The 26,117-nt window shown below is 44.7% G+C and overlaps 1 protein-coding gene across 1 annotated transcript; it reads left to right on the forward strand.

Annotated features, from left to right (window-relative positions):
* The first annotated feature begins 4,579 nt into the window (after positions 1–4,579).
* MAP3K19 (mitogen-activated protein kinase kinase kinase 19) lies at positions 4,580–25,465 on the forward strand. The gene is made up of 14 exons (XM_075285473.1): positions 4,580–4,650; positions 5,238–5,469; positions 6,356–6,547; positions 7,764–7,918; positions 8,458–8,573; positions 8,656–8,759; positions 10,723–10,780; positions 12,431–12,506; positions 13,546–13,799; positions 13,962–13,996; positions 14,609–16,693; positions 20,730–20,873; positions 21,134–21,831; positions 25,361–25,465. Exons 1-14 carry the CDS (start codon positions 4,580–4,582, stop codon positions 25,425–25,427), a joined length of 4,287 nt encoding a protein of 1,428 aa, XP_075141574.1. The 3' UTR covers positions 25,428–25,465.
* The last annotated feature ends 652 nt before the right edge of the window (positions 25,466–26,117 follow it).

Consider the following 26,117-nt stretch of genomic DNA (forward strand, 5'->3'; position numbering starts at 1 on the left):
CTCCATAGACATACTGATAGGGACTGTAGATTGTGAGCCCTATATGGGACAGTGACTGTCAGTGTCTGTAAGGCGGAATATGATGGCACTATATAAGTAATCTAAATAAATGAATAATGGTATACAGTGTGAGTGTGCTTAGAGGGCTGTATACAGTGTGAGTGTGCTTAGAGGGCTGTGTACAGTGTGAGTGTGCTTAGAGGGCTGTATACAGTGTGAGTGTGCTTAGAGGGCTGTATACAGTGTGAGTGTGCTTAGAGGGCTGTATACAGTGTGAGTGTGCTTAGAGGGCTGTATACAGTGTGAGTGTGCTTAGAGGGCTGTATACAGTGTGAGTGTGCTTAGAGGGCTGTATACAGTGTGAGTGTGCTTAGAGGGCTGTATACAGTGTGAGTGTGCTTAGAGGGCTGTATACAGTGTGAGTGTGCTTAGAGGGCTGTATACAGTGTGAGTGTGCTTAGAGGGCTGTATACAGTGTGAGTGTGCTTAGAGGGCTGTATACTGTGTGAGTGTGCTTAGAGGGCTGTATACAGTGTGAGTGTGCTTAGAGGGCTGTGTACAGTGTGAGTGTGCTTAGAGGGCTGTATACAGTGTGAGTGTGCTTAGAGGGCTGTATACAGTGTGAGTGTGCTTAGAGGGCTGTGTACAGTGTGAGTGTGCTTAGAGGGCTGTATACAGTGTGAGTGTGCTTAGAGGGCTGTATACAGTGTGAGTGTGCTTAGAGGGCTGTGTACAGTGTGAGTGTGCTTAGAGGGCTGTATACAGTGTGAGTGTGCTTAGAGGGCTGTATACAGTGTGAGTGTGCTTAGAGGGCTGTATACAGTGTGAGTGTGCTTAGAGGGCTGTATACAGTGTGAGTGTGCTTAGAGGGCTGTGTACAGTGTGGGGCACTAAGGGATTAGCACATACTGAGTCAAGGGACTAATGAAGCTTTAGGGTGCATTCACACTGAGTAAACGCTAGCTTATTCTGAACGTAAAACACGTTCAGAATAAGCGGCGTCTAAAGCAGCTCCATTCATTTCTATGGGAGCGGGGATACGAGCGCTCCCCATAGAAATGAATGGGCTGCTTCTTTCACTCCGTGCAGTCCCATTGAAGTGAATGGGGAGTGCCGGCGTGTACGGCAAGCTCTGCTCATGCCGGAGCGTACACGCCGGCACTCCCCATTCACTTCAATGGGACTGCACGGAGTGAAAGAAGCAGCCCATTCATTTCTATGGGGAGCGCTCGTATCCCCGCTCCCATAGAAATGAATGGAGCTGCTTTAGACGCCGCTTATTCTGAACGTGTTTTACGTTCAGAATAAGCTAGCGTTTACTCAGTGTGAATGCACCCTTAGGGTGTGTTCACATGATGTAACGTGCCGCGTGATTTTGCAAAATCACGGCTGCAAAATAATACAGCGTATACTATCCTAACTCCCATTGAAATCAATGGGAGCATTTACGGCGCGCAAACTCTCACACGCCGTATACGTACCAGATCACGCGGCACGTTACATCGTGTGAACACACCCTTATACTGTATGGGGCCATAGAGGTTGGCAAGCCTGGGCAGGGTTAGAGTCTTGGCTTAAAGGGGGTTGTCCAGAAATTACAGATTTCTGCCAGGAGGCCGGGGAAGGTGAATAATATATATAAAATAACCATACTCCCCTGACTCCGTCCGGTGTCCGCCACCACTCCACGACCGATGAGGATCAGGCTGCCAGGCTCCTTTGCTATCTGTGGCCTGATACAATAGGTGCAATGACATCACTGCATTGCACCTGCCTCTGACAACCAGTACCACAGAGTGACTGGCGTGGCTGTATTTAGCTCTATCTGTGTCCTGGGGACAGTCGGGAGCCATGTCAGCTGCACTGAGGATGTGACTCGCAGTGAAGCTGGTGAATGTATATTGTCACTGCTTCTCATTGTCGGGATTTTTGGTCCAATGACTTTGTTAGGGTGATATAATAAGTGACATTCCTGGGGTGCATTGACCTTGGCACTCTTGAGCTATGCCTGGCAGTACCTGGCAGAACTTACTGAGGAACCTGGACTGAGAACTGCAGCTGTAAGAATAGAGCGGCCGCCAGGGAGACGAAATGCAGAATCCTTCCATTCTTCTTCTCCAGGACACAAAGCCAAACGATAACACGGAAATACCAAGAAGTAAATGTGATGTTTGCTGATTATTAGCGGCGACAATGCAGAGCCCAGAGCTGTCACCTCCTGACGTCAGACGCCACAACACGGGATTTTCCCAATATTCATTTCCTGATTAATCCCAACAGCAAAAATAAAAATAAATCCTATGAATCCCATATATACCAACCTCGTGCTGTGAGCTCAATATGTACAGTACCGTGCAAAAGTATTAGGCAGGTGTGGAAAATGCTGCAAAGTAAGGCTAAGTTCACATCACATAACAAACTACTAGAAATCAGCAGAGAGAAAAGTTCTGAACAATGGTGTCCATGGGTAACCGTTGTTTTAGCGGTCCGGCTCTCCATGAATTCACTTGAAAGCCCAGGACGGAGATGTGAACATAGACTAATGCCCGGTTCACATATGCTGATGTGTTCCGTCCGTAAGAGTCCACGAGGACCCCCTATGGAGGGAACACAAGCACTGTGCAGTTCAAGCACACGGACCCCATTATAGTTTATAGAGCCTGTGCGCTTGAACTGCACAGCGCTTGCAGTTGCGCTTGTGTTCTGTCCATAGGGGTCCTCATGCGGACCCTTACGGATGGAACACATCAGCATATGTGAACCAAGCCTGAGAATGATTGATGATCCAGCCCCCACAGATAGAGCCCTGATCTCATCATCATCCAGTCTGTCTGGGATGACATGAAGAGACAGACGGATGGGAGCAAGCGACATCCACAGAAGATCTGGGCTTAGTTCTCCAAGATGGCGGCCGGACCAACCTCCCTGCTCAGTTCTGCCAAAAACTGTCTGCAAGTACCGAGGAGAACTGATGGGGGGCAAAGGTTAAAGGTCACACCAAATATTGATGGGATTTACATTTCTCTTTTCTTCATTTACGTTGTTTTGTATTAAACTATTAACCCTTCTATTTCTGAAAGTATTCTTACATTGCATCACCTTTTCTCCACACCTGCCTAAAACTTTTGCACAATACTGTAGACATTTGTGCTGAAGGTATCGCCAACTAAAACAAGGCTGATTGCTAGGACAAGACATACCATTCTCCATGAAAGGGGTTGTAGACCCCCATAATCTCTAAAATAAAGGGGCAGAAGACTCGGTGCCAGTTTTTCTTCGTGGAGCGATTTATTGAACTGTGTAGGACCCAACAGGTCAGTGAATCATGAGGACAGTCTATTGAGATCAATGCACGCCATGTAATGCTTCATTTCCCCTGTGGGGGCGCTGCAGACTCATTGTACACCTTATGCCAAGCTCCTCCACAGATCACATCTGATGGTCGGGGTCATCCTTTAATCCGGCACAATCTATAAATCAGATATCGTTGCGTCCTACAAGCAGGTGTCGATTTGAGGCAATATTTTTCGCCTGGTGCAGATGTGAGTCTGGCCTTGGTATGGTGGGATTGAATATAAATTCTATTAGGGAGATATCGTACTCCTCCATAAGGGTCTCTTTTTAGTTACTGGTGGTCTCCCACCCATCTGTTGTGAAACTACAACTCCCAACATGTCTGCTATTCACAGTCAGTTTGTATACAATGTAGTCACGTTGCGGCCTGGATCCTCCCTTCACCCTCCTCTCCCTTCGGGGACAATCCACGGCTGGTTGTCTTAGCAGCAGTTTGTACACTAAAGCCTTCTTTTCACCGGCCGCTGAGCAGCTCCTGCCGGAGACTTTCCTCAAACTCAGATCGCTGAGGTTGGCACCGGCCATGACTACTGCCCGGCTCTAAGACAAGGTGCATGTGACGTGGTGGATGACCCTGGTCATGTCTTCTCCGCTGTGATCTCAGACAGGTAATAATCGGTCTCACTTCACCTCCACTTATCTCACGTTTCGCTGGATGTGTAACGCTTGTTCAGGGTCATGTTACATTGTATATAGAAGTGTCAAGTGGGCCCTGAGGCTTACAGGTTGTGCCCATTGGCCAATCGCCATATGTTTGAGAGAACCAGTAAGGGGGACACCATAGACCCCGGAAGAGTAGACATGAAGCAGTGGACTGGCCAAGCAGGTAGCCACAACGTACTATAGAGGCTGAACCAGTATCGGACTGGTCCACCAGCAGAGGATCCACCAGCAGGTCCAGGTTCTAACACGATAATGCTCCAGCAGAAGACAACCCAATTTAAAGGGTACTATGGTCTATTTTTTAAGGGTTTTTGGAAGGAGAATCCCAAGAATCATTTGACTTAGGCGGCTCAAGGAACCCCAGTCTAACACTTAGCTTAACCCAAAAGACCAAAAGAGGATCAGACGGGGCAACCAAAGTATATGAGGCTCCTACAGTTGGTCTAGACTCTAAAATAATAATGGACTAGAAGGAGACACCCAAATATGGAGGGTGCTATGGTCTATCTCCTGGAGGATTGGGCTCAAAGAACCTCAGTCCAACACTGGGCAGAAGGTCCAAATGCCAGTTATTGCTGCCATCATTAACCCCGTCAGGGGATTGGACTGGCCACTGCCCATCTACCTGTTCAGGTAAGAAGTAACATGTCATCTATAACATGTATTATAGATGACACATATAGGGAGCAAATACTAAATACTAATATAAGGAGCTCGGCGGTTGGCACTGTCCTCGGTGCTTTGTCGGTGGCACTGGCACGATTTTGTAAGCTTTGTAGCCGGCATTGCCTCAGGAGCGCTGGGGTTGGCATTGTTATGAATTTTTTGGGCCATTTTGCATTACGTTTGTATTATATGATATCGGTCTAAAAGTCTGCGTGGTTGACTGTGTGCCATCCCATTCTTTCCCAAAAAAGTAGGCGGGTATCTGGACGTATGACATCACTGCCTCAGTACTGTGATGTCACTACCTGTCGATACAATCATCCCATCAAGTGCAAAAGATTCTAGTTTGCGACTAGCTAGATCCACTAGGAGAAGGTCGGGCAGGTCCATGTTAAATTATAAACTGGTTTATCAGAATTTTACGGCACCGATGGTATAAAAAAAAAAACCACAAAAAAATGAGTCCTGTCCCGGGAGGATCGCGAGCCCATGGATCAGCCCCTGGACAGACAGCTCTAATAAGCGCAGTTTATGTTTCCTGTCCGTGGCCAAAGGCATCAAAACTCAATGAAAGGCTCACAGATTATTATTCCCCAGGAGTTGCTGGTGATGGAGGAGGCCGCGCGCCACGGAGAATCGATCTTACCCTTCCTGGAGGCGGCTGCAAAGGGCGACGTGGAAGAAATCATCCGAAGTCTTGGCATCGATCCTGGACTTATAAATACTCCCCATCCGGAGACTGGGAACACGGCCCTGATAGTCGCTGCCGAGGAAAACCGCTCAGAGGTATGTATACATTATACATACAGATATATATATATATATATATATATATATATATATATATATATACTGTGTGTGTATATATATATATATATATATATATATATATATATAGTAGAGCTTAGTCTGTCATTACAGGAACATAATGTCAAAGAAAGACGCCACCATTTTTATTTAAAACCAGATGAAATCGATCGCTTTATTCTAATCTTTTTTCTTCTAATTGTCTGATTGTAGATTTTTATTACTTTATATTTCAGCTTTCAGAACTGTTCATATTGTAAATGAGTTGACTGCTGCAAAGAAATTCCCCTACAGAATTTGCAAGTGTTTTTTTATATTATTAGGCTTAGTGGCCAGAGTGAAGATTGCAGTATATAGTAGATTTTTAAAAATATAAACTCAAAAAATTCTTAAAAATCAAGTTTTAAAATCTTGGTTTAAAAATAGATATTTTCTGGCAACGTGTTCCCTCTACATGTGCACAGGAGTCACGCTACAGACAGACCGTATGTAATGAGATTTAGCACAATGCATAAAACAAACTCCGATATAGCAGAGCTGAGTTTTCCATTTAGCTAAGCTAATGGAGATCTTTTGGTTTAACTTAGGAATGAGAGAAAAAAAATCTAACTTTGTTCTGACTCAGTGGGTCGCAGCTACATGACCGATTCAGCTCTGCTACATCTGCTGTATGTAGATTTGTGCAAGTGTATAGAATTTCAACATAGATCCTCAGATTTAGTTTTTTTTTGTGATAAAGTGACCATCCAATGGCGGCAGCTGACGACCTGTCCATAGTGACATCGCCATCACTTACTATCTCAAAGAGACATTCAGAAATTTGGGAACAATCCCTCTTATTCCGCACACTTTTCTTGTCTCTCAGGTGATTGCCCTTCTCCTGGAACATGGCGCGGACGTCACCTCCTGCAATTTTGCCAACCAGACTGCGGTCCATGTGGCTAATGATTGCATCCGGGCACAGCTGCTGTCCGCAGTCACCAGGACCTCATTTCCACAGCTATCGATGATGCAGGCGGCATGGCAAGGAGATCTGGAGAGCGTTCAGCACCTACTGGTCAGTGCTCTGCAATACCAGTAATTAAAGGGGACCAGTCACCAGGTCTGAAAAGCGTAATGACATCCATCATCTGATCGGCGCTGTCACCAGGAGCATTTTGGTGTTCTATTTATCCAAATCCATTCAGCCACTCCACAGATATAAGCCCTTTTAGTCTTCATACAGATTAGGGTCTATTAGACTAGTGGGTGGTAACGTTACATGACATACATGCAGAGACCCCGCCCCCTAGACTCCACAGTGTTACCGCCCACTAAATGGGCTTATATCTTTGGAATAGCTGAACGGATTTGGATAAACAAAACACCCAAATGCTCAGGGAGACAGCGCCGTTCAGATGATGGATGCCATTGGGCTTTTCAGACTTGGTGATGTGTCTCCTTTAAAGCTGTGGTCTACAACTCCCAGCATGTCCTGATTGCAGCTGGTTGTTAGGGCAGGCTGAGACTTGCGATTTGCTCAGTAGTTTGCTGCGGATCAAGACACTGGTCATCCATTCATCTTAAGGGTGAATTCACACTGAGTAAACGCTAGCTTATTCTGAACGTAAAACACGTTCAGAATAAGCGGCGTCTAAAGCAGCTCCATTCATTTCTATGGGAGCGGGGATACGAGCGCTCCCCATAGAAATGAATGGGCTGCTTCTTTCACTCCGTGCAGTCCCATTGAAGTGAATGGGGAGTGCCGGCGTGTACGGCAAGCTCTGCTCATGCCGGAGCGTACACGCCGGCACTCCCCATTCACTTCAATGGGACTGCACGGAGTGAAAGAAGCAGCCCATTCATTTCTATGGGGAGCGCTCGTATCCCCGCTCCCATAGAAATGAATGGAGCTGCTTTAGACGCCGCTTATTCTGAACGTGTTTTACGTTCAGAATAAGCTAGCGTTTACTCAGTGTGAATGCACCCTTAGGGTACATTCACACTGAGTAAACGCTAGCTTATTTTGTAGAGTAAAATTACACTTGTAAATTTTGCTATCCCATTGACTTCAATGACATTTTACAGGCGTATTTTTTACAGGCGTATTTTTTACAGGCGTATTTTTTACAGGCGTATTTTTACACTTGTAAAAAAATATCATTGAAGTCAATGGGATAGCAAAATTTACAAGTGTAATTTTACTCTACAAAATAAGCTAGCGTTTACTCAGTGTGAATGCACCCTAAAGGGGTTTTCAGGGACTTTGTTATTGATGGCCTCTCCGTCTTCAGTCCACAGACCATGATCGGTACGTCCACACCAAGAATGGACAAGGCCTAACCCCTGTCATGTTGGTGCTCCGAGACGTGGACCTGTTTGAGGGCCTGCCTATGGGATCTGACTACAGACCGGTGGCCGTGCTACAAGAACTTCTCAGCCACTACGGGTGAGATCACCAAGCTAAAAATATTATCATGTCTGTGAAGTGCACGAAACTCCCTGAAGACTTACAGGCAGGTATAAGGTTCATTCCTTCTATATGTGTTTATTGAAGAAGACTGGGCTGGCATCAGTACCTGGCAAGGCTGGGGTGGTGTCGGTGCCCATTGCCCACTTAGGTAAAGACGCTCTTTAGGCTGTATGTCCACAGATGTAACCGTCAAGTTGTATGCCTTCTGCGGCTACCATGAAAAGTCGCCATGTATCACTAGCCTTAAGCATCTTTTTCGCAACGTTGTATCCACTCTGGGAATGTATATGTTCTGTAGAGATGGACCCAAGTAGTGTTGGACTGATCCCTGGTGGGCCCAGGCCCTAACACAATAATGGTCCAGCAGAAGGCACCCAAATTTGAAGGGTGGACCCCAGAATCATCTTAACTGGTGGGCACAAGGAACCTCAGTCTGACAATGGACCGAAAAAATAGGTGTCTATAATACTAGAAATATAAAGCATAATATGATGTAACCAGCTCTTTACCTGCAGAGACACCGCACTCCTGGACTCCAGGGGCCGCTCAGCAGTCAGCTACGTGTCAGACATCAAGAGTCCCCTGAGACAACAGCTGATAGACGCCCTGGAGAGGAGCTCACCTGCGGCAGGTGAGGAGCTGTATTGTGATGGTCGGGCAGGAGGGACAAGGCCGATGAATGACTAGCCATTCACAAGTCTCTGCATTCACAGCCGCACTTGACCAAGCCTCCTGTCCTGATACAAAGCCGACGTTATGCGACACTGCACCAGCTGGACCCTACAGCTCTGACATACAGAACCCAGGCTCCGAGGAGGTAAGCTGCTCCTGCCATGGCTCCTTTTTACATCTTACTTCTAATTCAGATGAGCTCGGTCTTCCAGCAGCACGTGCAAACTACAACTCTCAGCAGGACGAGCCAGATCCTATTGGGAGTGGTAGTTTTGCAACAGCTAGAGCAGGGATAGGGAACCTTCGGCTCTCCAGCTGCTGTGAAACTACAACTCCCAGCATGCTCCATTCACTTCCATGGGAGTTCCAAGAACAGCAGAGCAAGTATGCATGCTGGGAGTTGTAGTTTTGCAACAGCTGGAGAGCCGTACGTTCCCTATCCCTGAGCTAGAGAGACATAGGTTGGAAAATACGACCCCTAGGCATTTATCTGATATTTACTGAGTCTTTTCCAGGTTTAGAAAACATTGCTAATTATTTTTTTTTTTTTTAAAGAGGTCCACACTTGTCTGCAGTTGTGTCTGATCATGCAGTTTAGTCCCATTTACTTCAATGCAGGTGCGGCACAGTTTTTAGAAGACAGCAGCTATGTCTTGAAAATATGGCTTCTTGTGCGATAGAATGGCTTGAAGAACATATTGGATTTTCCTCTTTTTCTAAAAGGATTTGTCTAAGACCTCTGCAGGATAGGTCATAAGAAGCTGATCAGTGGGGGTCTGATGCTTGGACCCCTCCCCAATCTGCCGATATGGTTGCTACAAACTGTATACAGAGTATATGGCCAAAAGTTACTCTGCTCCTATTCAAGTGAATGGGAACAGATCTGCGATTCCTGATATTCTTCATCCATTTTCTGTCTGTCCTTCTGTACAATTTTCATGTCCAATTTTCATCCATTTTTAACCGTCTGTTAAGATCCGGGTGAACTTCACTGGTCTTTAGTTTTTGACCCAACCCACCGATCCATTTTTAATGTATGAAATGGATGCACGGTCCATTCAAAAGATGGATGTGTGTATGTGCCCATTGGCTTCCAGTTAAAAAATGTGAAAATTGCAGGTGCAAGTCTGCACAGGGATCCTTTGACATCAGCCTGCAATTCGTGAACCGACTCCAGACAACAGGGTCGATCATAGAGAGTATTTCCCTACACCATCAGCATCACCGCCGTTGCCTCCTGAATTAGTTGTAGTCCATAACACCCTGCGTGTCTGCAGCGAGTAGCGTAGGATTGAGGCCGCTTTGTCTTCCATTGGCTCAGATATCACTGTCAGCGCCGCGCTCAACCACCTGCCCCTTGAGTAATAATTGCTGGGCTGTATCGTGTGTAACCAGATGGTTGGCACCAGTCCTTCACTTCCCTCTCACTTCAAGGACAAGACGACTAATTGTGTAACCAGAGAAGACGAGTGCGACAGGTTGGGACCGGGGGCATTGAACGCAAGTAAACTAAGGAGACGGCTGCAGGCTATAGAAGAACTGTAGATCTTACCGACAATGCAATATCTATGGGGCCTGGCCTGGTCCTCTATTATCTAAGCATAGAGTTAGGTCTCTACTTTCCCCAAGATATAGACGTCTCCTAGTCCCTTATCTTTATTGAAAAGCAAAGCCTTTTTTAAGGAGACCTACACCACCTCCACGTCATTGCACCATTCAATAGGTGACACTCCACTGATTTTGGTGCACTTGAAATGTTTTCTCTCTACCCCCCGCCATTCCTGAGCAATCAGGAATCGGCACAATTAGGCTCTCTGCTGTCAGGTGGGCGGTCCTTGTCTACTTGCTCCAGCCAAGGACCACCCACCTGACAATAAAGAGTATAATTGTGCTGAAAGTAACAAGTGATTACTCAGGAAGGGTGGGGAGTAGAGAAAAAATTCCAATTGCATTGTCACCGGTGAAATCGCCTATCAAAGGATGCAAATTTATACTTTTGCACCGATATCTGTAGCAGGCATATATAAGAGGATTCAGTATGTAACATGTAGCGATGAAGACATGACTTTTTCATTAGTGACATGACTTATGTACAGATTGACTTTCAGGTGAGCAGTGATGGGATTTCGCTAGATCGTGGCGACGACGATCAAGACCCTGCAGCAGGTAATGGCCGACATCTAATACATCTATACAAGTTACTGCTCAGGCCACATGTAGAATATGGCGCACAATTTTGGACACTTGTACACAGCAAGGATATAGGTAAACTGGAGCGGGTACATAGGAGGGTAACTAAGGAGATTAAGAAGACAGGTGGATTGATGTATAAAGACTGGTTATCAAGCTTGGGGTTAGGTTTACGGCTTAGGGGTGACCTAATAACAATGGACAGTGCAGAGATCTCGCCAATGATCCCTTAGGACAAGGGGCGTCCTCTAGAGGACAAAGGTTTCCATAGTCATAGGCAGGATTCTTTACAGCGAGAGCGACAAGACTATGAATCTCGCAGGATGTTGCGATGGATGATAACGTGTGCCTGGATTGTCTTCTTCAGACTAAGTATCAAGGGTTATAGGAACTAGACGTTGTTGGGACGGGATGTTGATCCAGGAACTTTAACTTCATGGGATTCTTTTTTGACTTCCTCTGGATCATCTTGGTAGGGTCATACATTGGAACTTGATGGACTTGTGTCTTTATCCAACCTTATCTACTATGTCAGACGTCCATTAGAAACAACCCGACTAATATTGTCATGTTTTACACAGACTAGAGATGAGCGAACAGTGAAATGTTCGAAGTTCGATTTGAGTAGCCGCTCAATACTCGACTGTTTGATCGAACATTAAACCCCATTATAGTCTATGGGGGAAAATACTCGTTTAGGGGGAAACTAATGTCCGACTCAGGAGAGTCACCAAGTCCACTATGACACCCCAGGAAATGATGCCAACACCTCTGCAATGCAACTGGGACAGCAGGGGAAGCATGTCTGGGGGCATCTAACACACCAAAGCCCCTCTATTACCCCAACATCACAGCCTAACAACTACACACTTTACACATTCAAAAAAACCTCTATCAAAGTGGGAAAATACCTGGAAACCTTTTTTCCTCCCCAACTGGATGGACACAAACCCAAATTTTACTCTAATGAAACCTTAACAAGCACCCCTTTAAATCACGTTGCCCATTCCAACCACAGATGGAATAGGCAATGAGAAATCCAACAGTCCCCACCCTGAACTGTCATTGTGGATGTGTGTGTGATGTGGTAAGACCTTCCAAAATTCACTTTTCTGGCCCTTAACGTAAACCCTTCCAAATTAAGTTACAGGCCCATAAGCTGAGCTACCAGCAGAGATTGAGGCCCTTTAACTTAGTTGAGCCTTGCACCAGCAGTGTTTTTGGCCCTTGGAGTGAGTTGAGCCTTGTACCAGCAGAATTTGGGGAAATCAAGGTGGATTGCACTCCATCTGAGGTCACATCCTCGACAGACAATGGATTTTTCCTAGTTTTTTCATGGCCTCCATTGTCATAGTTCTTGTCCCCTGCGATGTTATTGGTGCAGAAAAAGCGCCAGGGAAGTTGAGAGGAGAATCGAACTTTAAGTGCATTTTCAACGCAGAGTTCGTATCGAATCGAACATTGCAAACAAACATGTACTCGATCGAACGCTGTTCGCTCATCTCTAACAGACCAATAAGGGGGCTGCTCATCGGGGAGGGTCCTTAGTGCTGTTAGTCAGAGACTATACACACTATGACATTGCAGCTTACATGACTGCCATCAACTAGTTTCATCTACTTCTAGACCCGAGAGCGCAGAAGGATCTTCAAGAAGAGATTGCTTTCCGAGAAATGGAAGGCGTTCACCAAACGCAAGGACGGTAAGAATGAACTAAGACGGCTACAACTTTCTAATATGCTCTGTGAATGAGTTAATTTATAAGATCTCTGCTTGCTGTCAGTAACTGAAGACAATCCTGGCTCCATTCAGAGGCAGGAACCCTATAGCTCAGAGATAGGGAACCTTCGGCTCTCCAGCTGCTGTGAAACTACAACTCCCAGCATGCTCCATTCACTTCCATGGGAGTTCCAAGAACAGCAGAGCAACTATGCATGCTGGGAGTTGTAGTTTTGCAACAGCTGGAGAGCCGAAGGTTACCTACCCCTGCTATAGCCCATAGCCAGTCCTGAGTAGACCATTGGACCATTGGGTTGTCCAGGACCTAAAAAATTGGATACAGATGACCTACTCAACACTTGGACCCCAGACCGATCAGCTGAAAGCTGTATACCAGGCATCTGGCTGGCCTGTGAATGGGAGCAGAGCTGCAGTACCCAGTGACACCACTACAGTGCACGGACAGGAGGTATATAGCGTACGGGGCTCTGTAAACTGTAGTGGTGGTGCCAGGAACCTCATGTGAATAGCAGCAAAGCTGGTGCTGATGGCTGAAACAGCTGATTGGCCTGTGTATAGAAACAAGCAGAGTTTTGGAAAGTATCGAGGAACTGGAACAAAAAAAAGGGAAAATTTATTAAGACTGGTGACACTGGAGTACAAAGCTGTAAACTTAGAAGTAGTGTTATCCATAGAGGTATTTTCTTCTATTGTAATCCTGTCTGTGATGTAAAGAGAACACCTGCAGAATTGGCAAGTGTCCATCTAGTATTAGGCTTAGTGGTCAGAGTGAAAGTTTAAGTATTTTTAAAAAGTTATAAATGTAAAATATAAAGTCGATGTTTAAAGTAAAAAAAAAAAATGTTTTTTTTAATGACACCTTCTGTTTCATGTGACTTAGTAAGTGTAGGGCGTATAAAGTATCTGACTATGCTGGAATCTTTAGGAACTGCCCGACTTCCGCCCTTGCAATCGACAGAACAGGGGTGGATATGAATGTAAAATATCTCCTTTTGTTGCAGGAATCCATCCTACTACTCCAGACAATGGTTCGCTGACCCTAGCCCAGAGCACTTGACCCTGCAGTCGTCCAGTAAAAGGCAGCCATCCCTTCCACCACTCCACATGAAGACAAGGGGAGATGTCAGCAAGCTGGAGAGGCTGGGGCTCGGGCACCTGGTGCAGGAGTCTTATTCTGAACCCAACATTTTAGAAAGTCACTTAAATCCCAACCCTCGCTGTGACCTCAAATACATAAAGGGGCGCATATGGCAAAGTAAGAGTCTATTATTGTATACAATGCACATACATACAATGCAATGCACATACAATGCACATGTAAGAGTCTAATTTCAATCCACAGTTATAAGAGCTGGTGCACATTTTTGCTTTTTGCATCTTGATCTTGCAGCCTTAACACATCTCTCTTGATTTTAAGGGTTGGGGTCCGCTGAAGCCTCAAGGGACAGCAAGGTACGTTTATCTCATATACACAAGTGTATGGACAGGGAGTTTAATATTGTAATTTTAGATTATAAACTAGCCATACAAAATATTACTAAAAAAAAAATATAAAAAAAAAAATACAAATTTTGATGGAGCCAACAACCTAGTGTGTGTCATGGCCTCCCGCTGCAATGCCCCCAACTACTAATCTTAGGAAATAGACAGACCATACCTACAGTGGCCAATGAGTAGATTATATTTTGGTTTCTAAAATGTTCCCTGGCATCGACCACATTGGTGGCAAATGCTTCCTTCTCGTGTTGTAACAGCTGCAAAGTTAATGAAGAAACACATCAGGCTCTAAATCTCTGCTCTTTGATGAGATGACTCTGCTGATCTGTCCAAGTCAACACAGCAAAGCTGAACATTAACCTGTGGAAGAGAGAAAATTCTGGCATATTGTGTGCACCCCAGTGATCAGAATCATCTACAAAACGAAAAAAAAAATTAACATTTAAGTAATTTTTTAAAAAGATTTATTCCCTTTAAAAATTCAGTACATCAGGCATATTCTTATAGCATAGGAATGTAAAAAGGAACCTTCTGAAATTTTTCTTCATTTTTTTGCTTTTCCTTTAGACTTTTCCACCCCTGAGTCATTCCCCTCGATCTCCTCTGCCTGCCAGACTGAGACCTTTGTCAGAGACCCGCTCACGAAATAAAGAAGCCTATAGATCAAACACTACTCCAAGTTCTGACAACCTTCCCAATACAAAAGTGAAAGGGTTCTCCTATGAACAAAAGCTTCAGAAAACATTGCAAAACTCGAAGGACTTCATCTTATCTAGAGATTTAGTTCAAGTCAGTCTGGATAGTTGCGTTAGCCAAAGGGACGGCTGTTCAAGAACGGAGGAGGACAAAAGCAGGACAGCAGAGGAAAGTGAAATGGCAAGACTACATGTAAGCTGTCGAGACGTGAGACCACTTCTGCATGCTAATGACTGTGCCCAGCCAAGAAACTGCATAGAGATGACGGGGTCTTTACACATTGAACAGTTACATTTACAAGACCATGGTGAGAGCTTCAGGAACATCCGACCAAGTACGATGGAGGAGGTTCTGCCGGGCACAAGAAAAGACACAAAGCTAGACATGCAAGACAGAAACAGAACAATTGAAGAAACTGTAAACATTGCTGCAGCGACCAACGAAGACATCAAGACAGAAGTGGAGCCCAAAGACATGGACTCTTCAAAGACACCCAGAAGGGGTCACGTTCCTTTTGTACACATCACATTCTCTGAGCAGGAACCTGACAGAGAGATTAACCATTCCCCAAGCAAACCTCTTTTTACGAAACGCAAGATGAAGTCGGGCTCTCCGCTACACAACGCGAACCACAGTTTTAACATATTGGCTCAGAAAGAGAATGAAAAGACTAAGAAAAACAAGAAAACCAGAATCATGTCTGCTCCCGAGAACACAAAGCACCAAGGACCTCTGTCCAACATCAAGCGAAGCCATAGGAAGAACGTTCCTTTACCCACCTTAGTATACTCATCGGGGCCATCACCTTCCAAAGGGTCCAAAAAAGCTTCCTACTCAGCACACAGAAGCACGGAGCGAAGTCTCCAACGTTCTCAAACTCAACTCTCTCTACATTCACCAAAGCGAATAAACTCTCCAAGTCACATTCCCACCCTCACCCGATCAAAGTCTTCCCATGATTTCCAGAACATAAACTACAGTGACATGTTTATTGAGATATCATCACAACAAAGCCCCGGTCCAGTCATGTACCAAATGTTCACATCTACGGCCTACGTCAGAGCTTCCAATCCTGGTAGAGAAACCAAGTCTGCTTCATCCTCAAGAAGTTGTTCCTCAAAAGGTTCTCGTGCAAGTTCCTCACGAGACAGTAGTGCAAGATCTAAAAGATCTAAACTGAAAAACAAGAAGACACCGTCTGCAACAAGCCATGGCCGACGAAGTTCATCATCAAAGCTGGAAGCTACAGAGAAGGATCAGGACAAAACAGAGAACACAGTCATTATTTCTGGTTTGGACTGGGAAATTAACGCAGAAAAACAAGATGGAGGAAACGTGGAGTGTCTTTTGGAGGGCATAGTTGATGCCAGGCAACAAAACTTTGACTTATCCACCATCAAGGAAGCCACTATAGAGAACTCAATCTCAGTTATTCAAACTATCAGAGAAACCCTCAAAATGTGGAGAGAGTCGGAGAGGTCTACAGAAGAAGCCAATAACCCTGAAAATGTGGATCAAGGTCTTCTGAAAGGGGTCACTGATATGGATTGTGTTCAAGAAGAGGTCAAAACCATCAACCACAATTGTGACAATGACAATGTCCAGGATTCTAATATTGGAAGCCCACCATCGCAGGAGCTACATGCTACAGAAGCACATCTACGGTCTCAAGATGATGAAGCCTTGGGGGACTCCTTGCATGACGAAAATCAGAAAGAACATTTGGTTCAGCTAGAAAACAATGTAGACTATGCATATTCTACTTCCCAAAACATCTCAGGGTCTCCTAGTCTTGCAGTCAGTGAACATCTTACAGAGGACCTTATATCTTGCCTGGAAAACTTAATGTTTGATGAAGAATCCTATGGTTCCTTGGTGGAAGATGATGAACAAAATGCAAACGTCTCTGAGCACCAAGATGGTGGTGAGCACACAGAGTTTTCCAAAGAGCAACAGGTATGTGTCATATACAGGTATCAACTGTTAAGAGTATTCCTATCATGGCAATATCCATATGATGCACCATAATTGTCGCCAATCGTAACCAAGTTCTGATCATAGCTAAGAAGACAGACTTGGCTATTTTCAGGACTCCTGTACAGATGAATGGAAAGAAAGTTTGACGTGAATGAGCCCTGTCTTATAGATAGAACCATAAATGCACCTTTTTGAATGTCAGTAATTCTTAGAATGACAACCTAAAATTTGGGTAGAGTAGAACATTTCCCATTACTAACTGGGCCAGGATACCGTGAGGGCCACATAGCTATTATATACCACCATATGCCTGCGTTTACATAGGAAGAGTTTTTCTCTACCAGATTTGGTATGAACCAGAAAGACAAATGCTGGCATGCTTGATTGGATGCATTGCTACGAGAGGCAGGGCTGGCTCTCTAGGCCTGTGTGGATGGTACTCGCCCTTTAAACGGTACGGCACTTCTCCATCCCCGCATTCTACCCGGGAACGTCCTTGTATTTCTCCTGCGCTCTCCCCATACAGTTGGATGCCGGGTCTCTAAGTGTTGTCAGTGCTGAAGACAGAAAACAGGGCTACTGCGGGTATTCTCAAGCTGGCAGGAAGCAGGGTGCCAACGTAGCCATGGCAATTGGACTGTGCAAAACTGCCAGCTCTTGCACTGGCACTGATTTCTCTCCAACATTGCTGGTTGCTTATGCCAACTCTGTCTAGAAGAGAATACATAAGATATACTGTACAAAGGCACCGTATAGCAAGCCTAGAATTTTTTTTATTTTTTTTTTACAACCATCATGTGACCGTATCCTAAGGCAGGATTCACAAGGTCCTGGACCAGATGTCGGCCATATTATCTGGACCTGGACTCAGTATCAGTTATTTAGGATCCTTGAAGTCCCTGCTTCCTTCTGCCCCACTCAGGAAATAGGGAAGTCATTCAGTCCCCATTTCCCAGACCAAATCCATTGTGTGAAACCAACCCAAGACCAGCGGTTTAATTGGGCCGGAACACGCCAGAGCTCAGTTCCGGGATAATTAAAAAAATGCTGGCCACCGTTCCGGTATAATTTCTTAGTTTATACCATATCATTTATACTGTATACACTAAGAAATTGTCTAAATAAACAGTTACCTCTCCTGGCTCTGTAAGGCTTCAGGCCTACTTGGATGACGTCCCAGATGTCACATGGGCTGGGGCTTGCATCCTTATGTGTCATGTCGCAAGTCCCGGCTCACGTGACACCCCATGAGATGGCCAACATGTATCTGTGGGGAGTGCGCCAGAGGTAAGTACCGTAACAGTGGTTTTTGTATCCTTCACGGCCCCTGGTTCTCCAACCTTAGAGTAATTGTTCATGGGTGTGTTCACAATGGGGCAGCATAAATAATACCGTGTGCAAAAGGCCATAATATAGGGCACATTGCACAGGGTCCCCTATGCACAAAGTAGTATGCCCCATAGTGGTCCCTGCACACAGTATTATCCTCCATAGTGGCCCCTGCACAAAGTATTATGCCCCATAGTGGCCCCTGCACACAGTATTATGCCCCATAGTGGCCCCTGCACACAGTATTATGCCCCATAGTGGCCCCTGCACACAGTATTATGCCCCATAGTGGCCCCTGCACACAGTATTATGCCCCATATTGGCCCCTGCACACAGTATTATGCCCCATATTGGCCCCTGCACACAGTATTATGCCCCATATTGGCCCCTGCACACAGTATTATGCCCCATAGTGGCCCCTGCACACAGTATTATCCCCCATAGTGGCCCCTGCACACAGTATTATGCCCCATAGTGGCCCCTGCACACAGTATTATGCCCCATAGTGGCCCCTGCACACAGTATTATGCCCCATAGTGGCCCCTGCACACAGTATTATCCCCCATAGTGGTCCCTGCAAAAAGTATTTTGCCACATAATACTTTGTGCGGGGTCTATGGGGCATAATAGTGTGTGCAGGGATGTAGGGGGGGTTGTCAGTCTGTCTGTCAGGGTCTTCGGGGGTGGACATTGTTCCAGAGTTCCCCTTAAAAAAAAAATTCACTATTTAGGTCACGTACAATATCAGTAGCATTAATGCCAATGCCAGGATGTGGACTCAAAGGAATGACAGAAAAATAAATTGGTCTGCCATTTCTCACTTTTTATTATTAAGAAAGCGCAGTCCTGTTCAATCAGAATTGTAAGAATTAAAGTGCTAATAGACAAAATATATATATAAATCACAAAAAAGCGTATGTCCTGGGACGCGCCAGCAGAATATATTCTACATGATCACATCCGGAATCTTTTGCAGCCACGTTTTACATATTACACCAAATATCCTGGCTGTTGCACCAATAGAGATATATAAGAAAGGAGACCTTATGTTTTCTATACTAAGAACAGTCCACCAATCTACTGTTTTAATTGTGGTTTGGGTTTTTTTTTGTTTGTTTTTTTTCCTCCACAATCCGACTTTCAGAGAAGACATCAATGTAACTTAGGGGGTTTTTTTGGTTCAAGTAATGTCAAAACAACTATATAAAATAAATTAACTATGTAAAGTCTTTGGACTTCTTAATTGATTTAAAACAAAAAAAAAAAAAAAAAGACTTAAAAATCCTAAATAAGTGCTAGCAGGAGCAAGTATTGCTTATCGCCATGAGGTAGTGCTCCAGCTTTGGTTCATGTCGTCCGATTGGAATCGGAAGTCGTTCTTTGCGGTCCAAGTTTTCGTTGCAAATTAGCTAGAGAGTAAAAAAATAAATAAAAATAATTAAATATTAAGCAAAATTATAACACAAAAAAAAAAATCTTGAAGAAAACCTTTGAAGTGAATAATTGGCAGCTGAACGGGAGGTTATTCTAAAACTTTGATGCAAATGCTGAAATACTATGCAAGCGGCCATTTTCTTGAGGCCTGTGGGCATGCGCAGTCTGCTCTGCCCAAGGCCCGAGGCCTTAGAAGTTACAAGCCACTGCCAGAAGAAGAGGCTGAAGGTGACGCTGCTGAAGAAGAGGAGGCGGCGGTGCTGGAGAGAGTTCTCTCACAGCATTGGGGACGCCCCCAGTGCTGTGAGAGAGCTCATTAGCATACCGACAAGAACCGGGATTGTAGGCGAACGGCGGCGTGGAGAAGACGACAAAAGGCTTTCTTAAGGCTATTCTGACGTGGTACTTAGGAAAAATCATGTCTGAGTGATAGGATCCCTTTAATTAACCTCCCCCAATGATGCAGATACAAAGGAGCTGTGTATACAAAAAGGTAGATTTTGGCTCCTCTCTGTGAAATCCTACATTTCTATCTTCTTCCCTGGCTTCTCTATTGAGCGCTGTCCTTGCTTCTTGTTGGGCATTGTGTATGGGCAATATGCAATGAGGAGAAAATAAGCACAAGGTAGAGACAACCTAGAACTTTGCTTCTGGTGTCATATGAAAGGAGATTGCAGTCTTACTTGCAGTTCTATTATTCCAGAGATATCACTGGTTTAAAATGTGGTCAGGATTAGGATATTTATATGTAGCTCCCAATCCTGTGTTTTGTTTTTTATTAAATGTAGTTTGTGACCCCCCCCCCCCATATAGAGATCACAATGTACATTTTTTTTCCTATCAATATGTCTGTAGTTTGGGAGGAAATCCACACAAACACGGGGAGAACATACAAACTCCTTGCAGATGTTGTTCCTGGCAGGATTCGAACCCAGGACTCCAGCACTGCAAGGCTACAGTGCTAAACCACTGAGCCACCGTGTTTCTCCCAATTCAGTGTTTCTGGAAATAATAGAACCACAGGTAGAACTGCAATCCTAGTGCCATATGAAAAAAGAATCTCCTCTTTCCTATAACACCCGACACGATTTATCCCGCTTGACCTATAATTCATCGATCTCTTACAAGTGGTCAGTTTTAGAATAGCCTGTTTGTAGATTATTCCAAGAAGCGTATTCTTAGTCGGACATATTTTTGGATGGTACATTTTGTCCTCCTCACTTCCTGCTGATATATTATTGCATCTTCGCAGGTTGATACAATCCCAAGTCTGATGGACCAAAAATCAGATCCCAACCATTCCATCCCTCCTACGGATCACTCCAGACTTCAGTACTATGACAACTCAAACCACTGGATCAAGGGAGAGGTGCTGGGGAGAGGAGCGTACGGCACGGTAAGGTCATGTGGGTTGTTATATTGCTATGGAGCTGTAGATCTTGTCCATGTCACTAGGATTCTGGATGTTGTTGCTTTGAAGTTGTGCAGGATTTTTTTTTTTTTTTTTTATGGCTTATCATAACTGACTGGTGGGTGGTTGACAGGATCCTGAACTAAGGACTCCCCTAATAGTGTATGAAAATGAGTTCCGTAAACTAGGCAACCCTTTTTAATAATATAGTATATAATTCTGAGTGTTTCGTCGTCCCGTTATAGGTCTACCGTGGTCTTACAAGTCAAGGTGAGCTCATCGCTGCCAAGCAAGTGACATTACACGACTCTGACCCTGCGGTGGCCAAAAAAGAATATAAAAAGCTTCAGGAAGAGGTGGACTTGTTAAAAACACTGAAGCACATCAATATAGTCGGATACTTGGGGACGACCTTTGAAGACAGGATGGTGACCATCTTTATGGAATATGTCCCTGGTGGTTCCATTTCTAACATTTTACGCCATTTTGGTCCATTGCAAGAAGTTGTGATCAGCAGATACACAAACCACATCCTGCAGGGCATAGCCTACCTGCACAAGAACAGAGTGGTGCACCGAGATATCAAAGGGAACAATGTCATGCTGATGCCAAACGGGGTCATAAAACTCATTGATTTTGGCTGTGCCAAGCGTCTTAATGGACTCAGTATGAACGGAACCCGTGGGGAGATGCTGCAGTCTATGCACGGTACGCCATACTGGATGGCACCAGAAGTAATCAGCGAATCCGGACATGGGGAGAAGTCGGACATTTGGAGTATTGGGTGCACAGTATTTGAGATGGGAACTGGAAAGCCACCCCTAGCACACATGGAGAGGATGGCAGCCATGTTCTATATTGGTGTAGAGAAGGGACTTATGCCAACCCTCCCAGACCACTTCTCTAGAAAAGCAAGAGACTTCGTCAATCTGTGCCTAATAAGGTAAGTAAAATTGTCTGTAAGGGCATCCTATATGGCTGCTATGGGTGTCTGGAGAGTAAGGCATCTCCCGTGGCTGGGGCCAACCCCTTTGCTATTCGGTGACTTTAGCCTGTACAGGACTCCCCTTGCCCCAGAGGACCCGAAGATGATAAGGTCTTAAAATAGGCGCAGTCCCCAAATTATATACCAAATTATTAAACTAAAATCCCTGTGAATATTGGATTAAAGGGGTGATCTGGACAAACTGCAAAGTTGGGACGAGGCGGCTAGAGGTGGAAAGAAATACTGTAAAAGCAGCAATACTTGAAATTTTGGTAAAATTCTATAAGAGGCTTATACTTACAGGGAGTAACGGGGAGGGAGCATCATGGAGGACAGAGGGTCAAGTGCTTCAAAATAACCTGAGGGGGAGAAAAACATCAGAAATGAGCAAGATTATCGATCAGTACAGTGGATTTGCCAAATTTTTTTTCCAAGAGGTGTTTCAGGAGAGGATTGAAGCAGAAACTTGATAGTAAGATGACAGAGTTAGCAGCCAGGACGGACCTTATTGCACTTTATTACTGTATTGGACTGGTGGTTACTGATGTGGAGAATTACATTTGGATCCATACGTTATTCCCTTTTTGGCTGTGCAATGTACACACTAATGGTATCGGATCATACCGCCATAGAGGGTGATGGAAACACTTGGTCTGTTCACGGTATACAATGGAGAGACCTGACACACCAAACATTTTGCAGTCTATACATTAGGTCCCTGACCCCGGGGGGCTCACAATCTAATTCCCTTATTTCAGGAGGTCAAATAACCCATGATGAAAAAAAAAAAACTGTGCAAAGGGAGAATATTTGCGTCTGCCACACTGGACGAGACTTACGTTTTTTCATTAGCAAAGGGCTAGATGGCAACTTCAGCCATGACTCCCATCACGTGACCAAAAATCACTGTGTCGCCCTTTGACTCCTTTACCAATGTAAGTGAATGCAGTTGAACTACGACCCCAAGGATCACTACAACTTACTGTAAGTGCGACTTGAAATTGCAATTTTATTGTATTCACTTACATTGGCGAGTCGTGGCCAAAGTCACCTTGCAGCCCTGGACTTCTACAGATAAAACCAGCAAGACGAGATCAGAACGCTTCAGATACAAATACTCCAATAATAAAAGATAAGATTAAGGACAACCAAATAGAAACTGGAGACGGACCTGTCTGGTATATACGGTATTCCATAATGACAGACGTCATTATTACATGAGACAGAATGATCCCACCGAACACATGTAAACCCTCAATATACAAAGGGGGTGCAGGCAAATTAACATTACAAAAGGTCACATTTTATATGGAAATACGCCAGAATATGACTGGTATAGGACTAGAACCAGATTGTGATGGAGGCACAAGCTTCAGAAGATAAAGTCACCATAGAATGGCCCCAGTTACAAAATATGCCTTAAAAATGGCAGATGAAGGCTATATACACATAAATGTATACACATGGGTCTATGAGAAAACAACATGGGTGAAATCCTTGCGCTACCACAAATCCATTCATTTCATTGATAAGCCCGGGCCCCAAAACAGACAGATATAGGAGCCATATAGGTATAGGCTCGGGGCCTACTACGCGGACTCGTGACAACACAGGCCTGTATGGGGCCACGAGAAAATAACAGGTCAGTGTTTTTTAATGCTAGTCGTGAAAAACTGGGTAAAGCACAAGTTGGAGAGTATGAGGCCTATGGGCACAAACACATCTCGAGCCTACAATGGGGGAAAATTTAGGTAAAATGTCTTTGTCCCCCATAGCAACCAGTCACGGCACAGCCTTCATTTTACAAGAAATCTATAAAGAAGTGAAATTTGAGGTCTGATCAGTTGCCATAAGCAAGGAAGACATCTTTGTGCTCTTCCCAAAGTCCTAATAGACCTTCTTTATGAGATGACTGAAGCTTTATGGAGGCCATAGCTATAGGGGCCTCACATACAAGAAGTCACTTTGACGTTTCCTGACTGAATCCTTACCAATAGCAAGGCCTATGGGTAAAAAACTGCCAATAAGAAGACCCTGCTCAACATGTATGTTACGTGTATACGTGTATATGTAACCACCATATACTTACAATTGCAGTGGAGCAAATTTACTAATGTCCAAAAGTCGGGGACATTTCTGAAGATTGGCGTATTGCATACCAGTCCTTAAAGCCCTGGCATTGGCGGAATAGCCACTTCATTTATAGGCACCCGTGCTGGAATCTGTAACCCAACTCCTGTGACACCTAGGTTATTATGGAAGTACCATGGAACGACAAAAACCTCCCATAGTGACCGCTATGGGCGCCACTGGCATTTAGGTTTTTATTACGTAAAAACATAAATTATGCCGCAGACGGCGCAAACTGGACTAGATCATTTCACGTGTGTCATTTACCACAGTGGGCGGATGTGGTTGGATAAATCTGTATCTGTCTAGTCTGACTTTACACCCCGTATTAGTGGGCTTTGTTTATGGTAGAAATACGCACCAAGATTGTAGCACAGGCTTGGCACAGGCTTGGCACAGGGCCACATCCATGCATCGCCACGTAGGCCACATCCACCCCACTAAGCCACATCCATGCATCGCCACGTAGGCCACATCCAACCCACGTAGGCCACATCCATGCATCGCCACGTAGGCCACATCCACCCCACGTAGGCCACATCCATGCATCACCACGTAAGCCACATCCATGCATTGCCACGTAGGCCACATCCACGCCATGTAGGCTGCATCCATGCATCGCCACATAGGCCACATCCACTTCACGCTTAACCATGGCCCTTTCCCTTTAACCCATTCCCATACAAGTCCTAAAAGTGTCTAAACACTTGATAAATTGACAAGACACGTTAGGTTTGACACAAAATATCTAGCAAATTTTGCTTAATGCGTCCAAAGCACTGGAGGAAATTTCGAGCAACCATTAGACAGTAAAAACATTATATAAGAGCCCCCGTAATATACTCAAATATAAAAGATATCACCTGGCACAAAAGCATTACAACACCAGGCCTATGCAGTGCCACAACACATTTGCCTACACAGGACCGTTATAAAGCTGTAACTGGCCCCAAAATTACACGTACCTACAGAGCAATGTTCCGGACATCCATTTCTGTCTTCTTCAGGCTGAAGCCTGTGGTGCCCCGGATAACTATCCGAAACGACTACTAAGCCACTTACTTTGGAGTCACCACAGGGCAAGACGTCACCATCACTGAATGCTATAATGACGAAATATACCATAACAGTGCGATCAGTGGGAGCCTAACCTGCAGAGGAGGTCTCTGTCAAAAATGAGTAGAGAGCAATGCAACCATAATGCAAAAAATAAAAAAATTATATAAAATCAAAATATGCTGAGAACCTTTTAACGAACACAAAAAAAAACCCCTTAAGCTGCAAGCTGTCTCATCTTACAAACAGACTGTACTCCGACTACAAGATGAAACTAACCCTATCCATTTGGCCATTGCAGGGATCAGGAGCAGCGGCCCTCTGCAGAGCAGCTTCTTCAGCACCGCTTTGTTCACTGGACATCATAGACATCGCACGTGCCATCTGACTGAGGTTTCTACCTACCCAAATTTTTAATAAAAAAAAAAAAATGTTCAAAGTGACAAATACGTTGCTTATGTGTCATCTGTACAAAGTAAGTGCCATCGCTCCTGCAGTGTTACTGGGTGAGGCCACCGCCCTGCAGTGCTAAAGTCACCCTTAGGTTCACCATATTTAAAGGGGTTTTCAAACATCTGGATCTTAGTCCTCTTCACAATACCAAATACGCCATACATTGTGTAACGGATGTACTTAGTGTGACAGCTCAGTCCAATTCACTTGGGTGGGACTGAGCTGAGCACAGGCCACAAGATCTTGCTGTACTGTGTACTCTGCTTTGGCTTCGATCACGTCCTTTCTACGTGCCAGAATCTATCAGAGGAGTCAAGACTTCTCTGGAAGATTAAACACCTTTCAATACTTGTGGAGTCATGGACGGGACTGGGCGTCACTGGGTTTGGAAACTTTCAACACCAACAACAAACTATCTGAATCCTTTAATAAGTGCCGCTCCATTTATTCTGGTGCATCTGGAATTTTTTTGCTCAGGAATGGTGGGGGCTAGAGAGAAATCAGTGCTGTTCAATTCAGCACACAATATGCTAATTAGGTTGTCAGACTCAGACATCTGATGCAATCCAAGACCACCCACCTGACAAAGCACATACTACTTAGCA

This window comes from Leptodactylus fuscus, chromosome 8, assembly GCF_031893055.1.
Source record: "Leptodactylus fuscus isolate aLepFus1 chromosome 8, aLepFus1.hap2, whole genome shotgun sequence".
NCBI lineage: Eukaryota > Metazoa > Chordata > Amphibia > Anura > Leptodactylidae > Leptodactylus > Leptodactylus fuscus.

Excerpts from the sequence above, each read along its gene's own strand:
- MAP3K19 (XM_075285473.1), top strand. The coding sequence starts at position 4,580 with ATGCCAGTTATTGCTGCCATCATTAACCCCGTCAGGGGATTGGACTGG. Across the intron at positions 16,694-20,729 it reads AGTTTTCCAAAGAGCAACAG|GTTGATACAATCCCAAGTCT; the intron begins GTATGTGTCATA and ends GCATCTTCGCAG. Across the intron at positions 21,832-25,360 it reads GTCAATCTGTGCCTAATAAG|GGATCAGGAGCAGCGGCCCT; the intron begins GTAAGTAAAATT and ends TGGCCATTGCAG.